General features: G+C 27.1%; 2 protein-coding genes across 9 annotated transcripts in view; one reads left to right on the top strand and one right to left on the bottom strand.

Annotated features, from left to right (window-relative positions):
• LOC105149025 (sex-regulated protein janus-A) overlaps positions 1 to 13422 on the bottom strand; it is a 77551-nt gene that overhangs the window by 47978 nt on the left and 16151 nt on the right. The window lies entirely within an intron of this gene.
• LOC105149002 (phosrestin-2) overlaps positions 1 to 13422 on the top strand; it is a 56013-nt gene that overhangs the window by 29289 nt on the left and 13302 nt on the right. For all 7 annotated transcript variants that reach the window (XM_011061153.2, XM_087404945.1, XM_011061145.2 and 4 more), the window contains 3 exons: positions 3606 to 3659; positions 7978 to 8116; positions 8787 to 8939. In XM_011061153.2, coding sequence (XP_011059455.2) covers positions 3606 to 3659; positions 7978 to 8116; positions 8787 to 8939 — 346 coding nt within the window. The remainder of the gene's footprint in view (positions 1 to 3605; positions 3660 to 7977; positions 8117 to 8786; positions 8940 to 13422) is intronic.

Below are 13422 nucleotides of genomic sequence, written 5' to 3'. Positions count from 1 at the left end.
GATCGCATTGAGAAACTGTTTCTTTATTCTATAATAGATCTTATAAATCCGACAAAACATCAATGTACTTTAAATATACATTTTGCAATATATTGATAAAGTCAAGATTTTTTGAATTCGTTTAAAAACAAAACAACCATAGATATGTGTACCATTTATTAGGTGTTGGAATTAATTCGTAGCGTTTTACAAGTGATGGGAAATACTTTCATTAATGTATTTTTTAATGCTCATGTGAAATAAATAACATTCTTTCATTAAAAACGCTACGAATTAATTCCAACACCTAATATATCTTATTTTATTTTAAAAAGAAGATTGAACATTTGAATTTTTCGCAATTAATCCGCAGCATCCACCGGTAAAATATAACTGAAAATGCATTTCCGCGTCGGATTGCAACGTATGCCATTTTAAATGTTTATATGTCGACGATCTATGCGATCTTACCGCCAGGCTTTTTTTGTTTTATTCTTCGCAATATGCGCATTTCAATCGGTATTTTCCATTGCATACTTCTGTTTTATGCGCCGTTATGCTATTCGGAGCCAATCGAACATTTGCATAATACGGACACAAAATGAGATATATCAAAATCAGTTACAATTTTGCAAAACTGAATTCTGACTTCGACATTCTGAAGCGTGAGAGATTACAGTGAGAATAAGTTAATGTACTAATCTCTTACAGTAATATTAGCCATATATAAGAGATTAGTACGGTAACTTATTCACTCTGTTAGTAATCTCTTCACGCTTCAGAACATCAAAGCTAAAATTAAATTTTGCAAAATCGTAAATGATTTTAATATATTTCATATTAGCAATATTATTATAAGAAACTCATTTTTTGTCGAATATAAAAAATTTTTTTAAACGCATTTCTAATTTGCTTAATGGGAAGATATGTCTATATATGTGTGTGTATTGTGCGTGCGTGCGTGCGTGCGTATATGAACATATATAGCTAGATTTAAATAAAAAAATAATGTTATGAAGTTTCTAATATTTTAATTTTTTGTAACTATTTTTAAAAAATATATATAATCAAATATATATTAGGTGTTGGAATTAATTCGTAGCGTTTTTTAATGAAAGAATGTTATTTATTTCACATGAGCATTAAAAAATACATTAATGAAAGTACTTCCCATCACTTGTAAAACGCTACGAATTAATTCCAACACCTAATACAATATTCTAACTACAATTAACTATAATAAAAAACAATAAATTGTTGTAAAATAACTATGTGTATACGCTAATATGTTTATAGATAATTGTTGTAATTAATTAGGTTTTGCAATATTTGAGCGTATATAACTGAAAAATGTGTCTCAAATGATGAAATATTTTTATCACAAAATGAATGTTAGAAAGTAATACAAATGTTATGTGAAAAAGTAATACAAAAAATATAAAAAATATAATTGACACAAATTGGGAACAATTGTTTTTTTTAATAAAATTAACACAATATATTAAACTAGCTATTTTATTCTTCACTTATTTTAGAATTTATGTTTTAAAATCACTTATTTTTATATTATTTCCCTTACATTTTTTACATTATATCAGCTCACAACTTAAATGTTATTTGTTCATAAATCAATTGTTCATAAACAATTAAAAAATGTTGAATATCAATTTTACATAACATATATTCAAATAATATACATAATTATATATATATTCAAATAATATACACAATTATACTATGTTAAATTTGAATATATTAAAAATTCGATAAAAAATTTTTACAAAATTGGTTTTAAGACTTTAACATAAAACCCTTTTTTACTATGTACTAGCAGATAAAGCGAAAAAGAAATGGAATTTAATTTGATTTTATTAAAAAGTGAAATTTTTATAGCGTCTAATTACGACATCAATTTTAGCACATGCCTATTAAAGATAATAAGGAATAGCAAGTCATGCAAAGCAGTACAAAATACAACGAATAATGTTACAAATTCAGCTGACAAGCAATCTATCATTCTCAAGGTCGGATAATATGTATAGGGCATCTTATACAATTCTCTGTAATGCAATTACCGCTGCGATAAATTACAATCACGGAGAAGTATCAGCGTCACGCCCCTACTTAATTATGACACGATCGAAATTATCTAAGAATGTCTAAAGCTATCAACAGATGATATCTCTACTTTTGACAAACTGCTTCCAGCATTTTGATAAAAAAAAAGGAGCTTCATAACAAACAAATTAACAAACAAATAAAAAAAAATTTTAATTCTAATACGTTTTAATTGCAATTAAATTGCATTTTAATTGCAATACGAAAACATTTTAATTTCACAGATTTCTTTTTTTGCATCTAATTTTTTATTTCAAGTATCTTAGCGATTGAACTTTAAATTGATATTAATGCAAAATCTAATTAATCGTGACTAAATGTTTCTATAAAATTATATTATACAAAATATTAAAATTTATTATATATATATCACAAAAAATGTTATTTATTAGATGAAAATAATTCAGTAAAAGAAATTTTTTTAATTTCAATTAATCAGAATTGATTGTAACTTTGATAAGGATTGGTATTCTTGAAATCGTTTCTAATATCTGACTGACTGAATTTTTTTATTGGGCTTGAAAAATATTTTTTACCAGTATCACGAAGAGAGTAAGCTATAAATATAAAAGCTTCGTCGAGAGTAAATTCTCCACGCTTGACACGCAAATCTGAACATGTTTATTTCGTTTTCCTGCAAAGTGGCACAAAACCAACTATCTTATACAACGTAAAACTGTCATAGCAACCTACAATTAAAACGATGACAAATTACAAATCCGCATAACTTGCTTACACGATATAAACCGCACATTTCAACTTATTAATTAAAATCATGTATGCGTTGCCTCGTTAGAACAATTTCACAATGATTTTCAACGATTCTCACACGGATTTTTTTTCATGTGAAAGTATAATTAAAAAGTCAACTCCTAAATCGAAATTATATAAAGCTGGTTTAGGCTTTTCAAAGTAGTATCGGAAATTCTTCTACAGAAAAAGTATATATAAAATTATGTAAGTATCAAACTCCGAAAAAAAAGCTTGGAAAACAAAAATATTCTTTCTGATTCAGAAGATAACGAAATTTCTTTCTTACATGACTTGAAGTGTTACATAAAATGTTTCTTCGATGAATTTAAAACATTCAATATAAATTGTTTTTTATCTGTGCTAATGTCAAATATAAATCCAAACATAAATATAGATATCCTCTTGTAAAAAAACGTGATGTAGTTTACGTAATGGTAGATTGTCATGGCACAAACCGCATTTTTGAGGTCTAACAACCGAGAAACGTGGGAGGAATAAACAAACCGGTATGATATCACTGTTGGCAAATGAAATGTCAACAATTGAGATTGCTTCTCTATATAAATCCCGATGTCAATGCCAATGATTTTACGACGATAAATAAACCATATTGCGTATATTAAATATTTATATGTCTTTTCTCCGTGATAATATCAAAAAATATCACAATTTTATAATATCATATATATTTGCTCACGCTAAAAATAAATATATAGTCTTTCGGTAAGTAATATCTCTCGTTTTCTCTGTTTCAGAAAAATCGATACGAATCCGGATTACATATCGGATGCTGTATTCAGTAGTCAAAGGTAATATACGGAGGTTATTAGAATACAAGTAATTATTAAATTTTTTTTTACAGTAATTTTTTTTAACCATAATTTTTTTTACATTATATCTTACTTTTTACTTATAATGAAAAACTATATAAAGTATCAAAAAATATTATTACATGATATATCACATTTGCTACATCTTTCATATAACTTTCTTTGGTTCTAAATAAAATTAAAAAAATATAAATCTTTTAATTAACGAATTTCATCATGAATTTAGTAAAATAAAATCGTGACAAAAATTTCTCAGATATTAATTGTAAATAATAAACGAGAAGCTATTAAAATTCATATAGTGTCTAAAAAATTCCTCGTGATAATATAATACTCGATAATTAATAATTTATAGTTTGAATATTATTAATGTAACTCTAACAAAAAAAAATTAAATGCAAGTCAAAATGAACTTATCGCGTTATATGACGTGATTAGAAGTTAAAAAATTGAATAAAAGTAAAAAATTCTTGACCTGATTATTTCATGTATTTGTAATCTATTCTAGATTTCTTTTTTAGATAGATTTTTCTAGATAGATTCCTTTTCTAGATAGGAAAAGGAAAAATATTATTAAATCTTCAGAGTTGGAATAATTCGCTTGAAAATCTGAAGGGATATTCAAATTTATACAGTGACAAACAGGAAAACTTTATCTCTCGCCAACGAAAATATATATAAGATAACACAAAAATCGTAAATGCGAAAAGTGCTAGATTATACGTGCACAGATGCATATTTATGTTATCAGGAATTTTTTATGATTTTCCACTAAGATATAACATTTCATCCATATATCGAATATAAATAAATATTAGAAGCAGATCGCTTTCTATTCATTAAAGTGCATTAAAAATATCAAGTACTATAATTTTCTAATCACAGCAACGATATATCTTTAGTTTCATTTAAGAGAAAGTTTCTTTGAGAAAAAAATCTTTCGGATTGAATTATCACTTCATACTAAACATATACATTGATAGCACAAAAATAAACAGTATAAAGCAAATACGCGTTTTAGTTTTAAATAAAATAGGAAAAAAATATTTAGTTTAATCCAAGGTAAACTTTCGATTCTATTTTAAATCAAAATATTATACTTATTTCTCTTCAACAGTAGCGAAAAGCTTTTGCTTTAAATAGAGGAAGCATAGTCTTCCTTTTTTAAACTTTATTTAATATTTAAATATTTTTTATTACATTTATTTTGATATATTACATTTTATCATGCTTTTAAAGTACTTGTATTATTTAACTATTCGATCACACTCTTACTCATTTGTATTTTATTTTACTTTGAAGCATGTTTCTGTTTTTCAGCTGTATGTCACTGTACTGTCGAAACACATAAAAAAAAAATTTCAAATGCAATAAAATAAAAATCCTTTTTTTCATTCGGAGCTGTTCAATATATTTTCAGTCTTATTATTGACAATGCAATGACACAAAGTTAAACCTATAAATCGTTTACATTTTTTTAAAATTATATTTAATTAAACTTTAAATTTATATTAATTTTAATAAAAATTTCTTTTTTATAGTTTGAAGAGTATAACAATATTTAATATAATTTATAATTTTTTTATTATATAAAAATAACATAAATTCTACTATTGTTTACTATTATTTATTAAATAATATTAGCGGGAAACAATTCTACACTGATGCAAGAAAAGAACATCGAAAAGATTCCAACTGAAAACATTTAATAGAATCTTTGTGATATGCAGTTAGTTCGTCGTAAATTCTGTTTTAATGCGCCGTAACAACATTCTTTCAAACACTTCTACCTGCAACCACAATACGATAAAGTTTGATTAATACGTACAGTGACTACAGACTTCGCGTTTAATTTAAAAATAAGATTTCCGTCGAGATCACTATAGTACAATAAACTCTGTTGTTGAGTTTAATTAAAAAGTATTACCAATATCATGAAGGATTCTAAGTATATTTGCATTAATTAACACCTCGCTTCGTTATACTGAAAAAAAGATATTTAAAAATTTATTTGTGAGAAATATATTTATTTCACTGAAATAAATCTTTATTTAAATACAGTGAAATAAAATTTTATTTCTAGCAAATAAGCCATCTATTTTAATCTTTTTACAATTAATGACATATGTATATTTCACAGAAATATATATTTCATCATCACAATCAAATTTTTTAACTAAATATTGAAGAAAACGTAATATTTGCTTCGCAATACTTCGACATTTTTCTCTTAGGGTAGAAAGAAAGTCAATAGCGCATACGTGCACGTTAAAAGATATTGATCGCATATGTAACCATATATAAAATATCGATCGCTGATATTAATCTTCCTACATTGAGAGAAAAATGTATTAAATTCTAATAAACATTTATTTGAATAATGCTTACTATTCAAACAAATATTAGTTACTAAATAAAGTTATTAAATGTAAATATATGTTTATTTGATACAAAAACCATTCATTCGATTTAACTATTATTTTTTATTTAGCAAATATTTATTTTCCGTAAATATTGTATTGGTATTAGCCAAACAATTATTAAAATTTAGTACATTTTTTACTCAGTATATTTCTGTCAATATTGCCTGTGTTAAAAATTATATCAATTTTAAGCGTAAATTTTTACTTGAAGAGATAAAATAAAATAAAATTTTTTTAATTTATTTTTTCCAATTGTATGTATCAAGAAAGATTGACAACTAATAAAAACTGAAAGTTTTTTCAATCTAATCAATAACTAATGATTTTAATTTGCTCTACAAATATCAAACATGATATGCATATACACACGACTGTGACAGAAATTCAATTAAGAGATTATGGTCTTATAAGTTCTTAAATATGTAGAATTGACACAGACGTGGGAACGTCAGGATATTTGAGTTAAGAATTTTAGTTAACTATTATCAATTAACAGGAATGCCAAATAATCATTATTCAATTCATTATTAATTAACATAAAAGTTAAATATTGCAGTGGGCGACCCTTATTATACGAAACAAATGCAGACGAATAATTCCCATGAACACGATTTTAATTACTTGTTGCTTTTGAATGATTATAATTATTCGAATAAATTGGCCGATGATCAGTATAAAGCATTGTTAATTACTGTCGCGTATTAAATAATAAAGGGAATAATAACCGTGCATATGTACGCTTTGTTACATTATCTCTGAAAAAGATGATAGAATCATGTGCACGTATCTTGATAGTAGTAGTCAATCACGTTTAAATATTTACTCAACGTACGCAAACGCATTACGCGTATTTGACGATGTGCGATTATAACAAATGAATGCAATTGATATCGAACGGCACGCAGTCAGGCGGGCAGGCAAAATCCCGGTAAAATTAATAACTCGCTTGATAAATGAATAAGCGGATCGAATCTATACCAATCCGTATTGTAATCGCTAGTAACTGCTCGGAACCAGAAGCGACTTCACCGTAAGATAAATTAACCGATAAATTGTCTCGGACAGGTGCAAAGACTCAATGCTGAGACAACAGAGTAGGATATAATGAATTTCCGCTGAAAGCTCTCTCTTCGATAAATTAAGGGATCGCCTATTGTGAAGAACATCGCGTTAGCCTTCTTGCATTCCTATTATACACCTACTTTAGATCGTTATCTTTCACAAAAACTGTACAATGTGAGTAAACTATTTAACCCTCTAGCATCCACTACGCGCCATTATAGTAACTTCCCACTAATCGATTCCTTAAACTTAAGACAAAACACCATCATAATGGCTTCTCCTTAAACAATCTTTTAGGGCGCAATTTAAATGGCACTCTTAAAATCTAAAATGTATGGAAAAGAATTATTTAAAATCATCGTGTTTCTCAAAAATTGTTTAAAAGAGTTAAAAATTGTTTAATAAAGCCACTATACTCTATAGTGATGTTTCTAAGGTTTAAGTTTAAAACACATAATCCATGCCTCGATTTTGTTGTTTTATCAGATAGAAATGTTCTTAATTATTTTGATTTGCATTTATTTCATCAAAAGAACGGTCGCGCTTTTTAATTACATTTTCCTACGACTCATCAAACACTGTTTAGATGTAAAAAAACATTGATGTCTGTTTATTTTTGAATATTTAAGCTATAAAAGTCCAATGAATAAATTTACATTTATACATCATAAATTTTATATATCGCAGCAGTTAACCCTTTCTAATTTATCATAATATGAATCATAATATGAAAAAATTACATAAATATTAATATTATACATATATCGTTCAAATATATATTTTTCTGATATAGAATATTTTATAACTTTCAGAGTATACAAGAAATCCTCACCGAATAATAAGTTGACACTTTACTTAGCTAGCAGAGATATTATCGTCAGTGAAGCCAAGAACGACAACAAACTCCTAGGTGTCCTTTTGGTTGATCCCGACTATGTGCGCGATAAGAAGGTAAGATAAATTACAAATATTTATTTTTATGAAATGCTATTTTTCTTGAAACTGTCAGAATGTTTACCGACATAGTCACATATAAAATGTAAATTTGGTACATTTTTTACAAACTGTTTTCAAAACTGTATAACGTTTATAACAGCAATATCTATAAAAAGACTACTCAAACCAATATTATCGAATCTTGAAACATTAAGTTCAGTAAACGAAATAAGATCTTCAAACTCATAAAGAATCTTACTTATTATCAGTTATCGTGTTAAATCTATTGGAAAATTTCTCTATGACGTATCATTCGATCGGAAATAATTAAAGTTGAACTGAGAACAGATTTCAATTCTCAAAATATAGGAAAAGAAGAAGAAATACGAGCTATTATATTTGTTGTCAAAATCTTTACAAAGATTTGAAGATTGTGAAGGACCTTTCTTATTCATTTTCTTTGAGATAATATATTTTGGAATATTTTTATACGTTCAAATTTATTTTATATACAAATTTATTTTACAACGTTTTAACATTAATAAAATTTGTCTTGTAATAATTAAAATTTTAAGATAGAGAGTGTAAAAGAAGAATTTTTGTATAGAATAGAATAATTTAACTGCTTGTAAATTAGGGATTATGTACATATCCTAAAAAAAAAACTGAACTGTTATTTTTATAGGTATTCGGTCAGGTGACACTGACTTTTCGTTACGGAAGAGAAGACGAAGAAGTAATGGGCTTAAAATTTTGTAATGAAGCAATGATGTGTCTGGCTCAGTTGTACCCATTTTATGTAGGAGCTCATCATCTAGAGACTAAGAGCCCACTTCAGGTTGGTACAAAATAATAACATGGACACAAATGGATGTGATAAAATAGATGTAAATAAATATAATAAATAGACTATTAATATCAATAAAATTACGATATCCACATAAAATAGCTAACCTGCAGCACGCGAAGGCATTTTCAGTGGCACGCTTAAAGAAGTACGCGTTGTCAAAAATTTAGAAAATTAAAAATATTACAATAAAATAGCAACTGTATTTCATTAAAACCTATTTTTACCCTTGCGTTTTCTGGCTATATTCATTTTATTTTTCAGCTAAATTATAATTTATTTTAAAATGAATGTAAAATTTGTTAAACAAAAGAAATTTTTTTGCTTTTAATGTAAAAAAAGAAAGTAATTAAAATTACGGTCTTTTTTATTTAATCTTTAGAAAACGGGAGTCTATTTTTTAAATCTAACAGCTTTTCTCGCAGATTTGTTATAATTCATTACTTTATTGTATACTTTACCTCAAAATATAACATTATTTATAATTTTCTCGTCCTATAAAAATTAAATCTGTAGCAGAGTAGCACATCAAAGATTTAGAACTTCCATAATAGTAAACGCAAAAAAAGATTGGTCCAAAAAGGTTGGCCACTTCTGATCTAGACGAATCATATTTTCTTGTTATCATTAAATATTATGCCTAAAATATAACAATCTTTTTTTTAATTCGTTAATGTTTACTTCGCAAAATATTATATCGAAAAATCTCATTAAAAACGCAAGCAAACCAATGCTGGCAATAATTTAAAAAAAATAAATTTATGAATTAGCTCAATTATAACAATTTTCGTACGATTTCAGTGTCCGCTATTCATACATACGCATGTTGAAACTCGCATCATCATTACGAGCACAGATGTATTCATAGCGTGTCTTAACTGCACGACGTGAAATATAGTCCAATATGCTTCAAGGATTTAGGTTACAGTATAAATGAAATTTATGCTTTCCTTGATTAAACTGTACCTATTGCGGTGTATAGAAACTGATCTGTGAAACTCCGTAACAAGTTCAACCGTCCAATGATATTATAATTATATATAATATCAATATAAGGATACAGTTAATATATATCCAATCAAGAAATAAGCATAAACACTCAACTCATTACATGATCATGCAATTTCAATGCATTCTGCATATTGCGATGTGCTATGTCGCATGCAGTTTCGGAATAATATATTTTGTAAGTAATGAACATTTTGAACGTTGTTATCAGAGAATGTCTTAGCACTAGTAGATATTGATAATCTTTTTAAGCACCTCACAAGAAGGATGAAGACGGTAAAATGATAAATGAATTTCCAACCACACAAATCTCATTACATCTATTACCTGTATCATACTTCATCATGCGAATGAAAACTTCCCAAAATAATTACTTTCTCAAAATCTATTTGATTTAATTTCGATATATTCTGATACACTTTGAAGTGACAAAACAGAATTTTTATATTTATATTCGTAACAACAAATAACAGATGTATAATATACGTTATTCATTGTGTAAATCACAAAAAATTTAAATCTTTGATATTACACTGATTTAAATACAGGTATATCGAAAAAACTGTCGATCGGTAAATACTAAAAGCAATTTAAAACATACAATGTCAAATATATCATCACAGATTGAGAGCGTTTAACCACGTAAATCACGTTTTCGTATCGAATACACAAAACTATTTTTACGAACCGTCAATTAAACCTTGCCAACTTCAAAAGCTGTCTCACTTATTTTCTCGCCACGTTTCATTTTTATGGGCACACAAATCGTATGCGTAACCAGCCCCGTGAACAGAGATTTAACGCTACGTAATTATGAAACCTTGACTTCGCCGCGACTACAAAGGCATCGTTGATTGCGTCGAATCATTCTATAATGTATTCTATAATTGTGTAACGCAGGGGAAACAAAATTAATGTTGTGCTTTTAAACTAATCTTGCAACAGCACAATACACGCAAACTTTAATTGAAAAAAATGTACAAAGTGACAAAGCGAAAAATAAAACATAGTAACACAAACGTCAGCTGTAAAAACAAACTGATTCCTTTTCATATTGATTGATTTTCTTATAGAAAAAAGAAATATATTATTTTTTATTTAATATTAATAACTCTTCTAATAAACAATTAAAGCTAAACTTAATGCATATTAAAACTATATCGAAACTAACTCTGTTAATAAATAATATCGTATTAAATTATAAATATAGTATTAAATTATTATGATTAAATTATTTATGTATTAGATTGATAAAATTTATATTATTGATATGAGATTTCAATCCTTACAATTAATCTTCGATAATACGATTCATTGCAATCAATGTATTAAATTCTAATACCTTAAAAAATCTCAAAGAAAGATACATGGAAAGAATTTTACTTAGAAGTATGTAAAAATTTCAATAGACATAGAAAATAATTTTATTGAAAATCATCGAAATAATTATGTAGAAAATTCAAGCATAAAGAATAATGCTACAAAAAATTTCGAAATTTTAACAATCGGACTTAAGCAAAATTATTTTTAAATTTGTATCTAGCTAAATTTGCAAATACTTCAGCAAAACTTTTTTTCCATATAAAATCATGATTATAGAATATAGAGTTTCTAATCGGTATCTAAAAATTACGTTTTTAGACTAAACTATTCCAATTAAGCAACCCCGTTATAACTAAATATCTCATCGTCTTATAAGTAATTAATATTAATGCGACATGAAAGGGACAGATAAAGCTTTCATTGTATCTCTCAACAGCGGTTCAACATTGAAATAATACGTTGAACGAAATAGGTTCTCCGATTGGTTTTTATCAGTAAATCTTTATTAATATCTATCCCAAACGTATCACATTTGTATCAATTCCATGGATACCTTCTGCAGATCTTAACGAGGATAGCTGTAGAAAAATTGGAGAATTCATAACACAATCAGTGTCAGGGCCATATGAAAAATTCTTCACAAGCGAAACTAAAAAGGATCAATCGGTAAAAAGCTTTTTCTAAATTCTTATCAAGAACATCAAAAAATGTCTTTTGTAAAATTAAATGAGATTTCTATCAGATTTGTGCTTCGTTGAACAATAATGTACCTCAGATCAAACAACAAACAATGTAATCAATAAAATTAATATTAGATATAATTCACAATTTTATCAAATAATTTCTTTACGACTGTTATTGCCACAAATGTACAAGCACCAAGGTCAAAATAAAATCCGGTGATTATAATTTTAATAAATATAAAGTGGCATTTCATTATAAATGTATTAATAATACGTCAACATAATTAAATTATCTCTTTAAAAGATCTAAGCTATATAATCTTATTTTATATTAAAATAATTATTAATGTGCTTTGTTACAGTGCGCAATTAACAAGCTAAAAACGATATTTGTATAAACGGAATTGTGAAAATATAATCCGAATATTCAATAAGAGACGAATTCGCAAATATGAAAAATCTGGTAAATCGTAAATTATAAAATCTTTAAATATATATCTCTTTTTTACCCTTTTGCTGTATAATTTTCACATTAATTTTCGATACACGGTGAAAATAATAGTTTTAACAAACTGCTCTACCTCGATGGATCATGTTAATCATTACGATGTTCATAATATTGTACGTTGTACGTTTATAACAAAGGCCTATAGTTCATTTCATGCTGCAAATGTTTTAAAGCATTTTTTGATTTTACTAATTGGCAAATTCTTTCTTCTGATTAATCAATCAAATGCTTCGAAGCATTTGTAGCGTTAAGTGGATCACACTCAAAAACGTTTGAAATACAGAATTCAATTTATTTTAAATAAAGTTTAAGAAACTTTTGATTATAAGACAGGTTGTAAATGTACGATATTAAAAAGCTACATAATTTCTCGTCAAGAAAAAATCGATTCTAAAAATCGATTCTACCGTATATACTTCGTAATAAATTCTTTAAGAAGGTTTACGGTTATTTATGGACAAAAGCAATTCATGACAGAATTGCATATTATCGGCGGCGATCGATAATGTCAAAAAGAATGCTACGATTGAATTTTCGTTAAGGACTCTCGAAAGAAAGCGGAAAACGCATTCGCTGTGAAAGAAAAATCTGAAATCTTGGCGAAACTCCTTGAATACAAAATCATTCTCGTAACGTGGCCTTGACCTCGACCTAACGCGATAGGAGGTTTCACAGGCAGTCGTGAAAATTATTTATCGCGCCCTCGTCTCTACGTGAGTATTCGACAATAAGCACGATCTCAATTCCGGGATCGATCTGAAAATAAACGCGACGTACATGGAAAATGCCTTGCCGCCTCGAGAGATGCATTAGGAATAAAATGTAGGAGAAATATTGAAAAATATGCATGAGTGTAGTCAGCTATCTGATGGAAAGGGCTATTCGCACGTTATACTGAGATCATCAACGATGAAATTTTAAAGAACGAGAACGAACTGATCGAGAACAAAAT

Source organism: Acromyrmex echinatior, chromosome 3, assembly GCF_024713525.1.
Source record: "Acromyrmex echinatior isolate Ae372 chromosome 3, ASM2471352v2, whole genome shotgun sequence".
Taxonomy (NCBI): domain Eukaryota; kingdom Metazoa; phylum Arthropoda; class Insecta; order Hymenoptera; family Formicidae; genus Acromyrmex; species Acromyrmex echinatior.
This window is presented reverse-complemented; position numbering and strand designations above follow the sequence as displayed.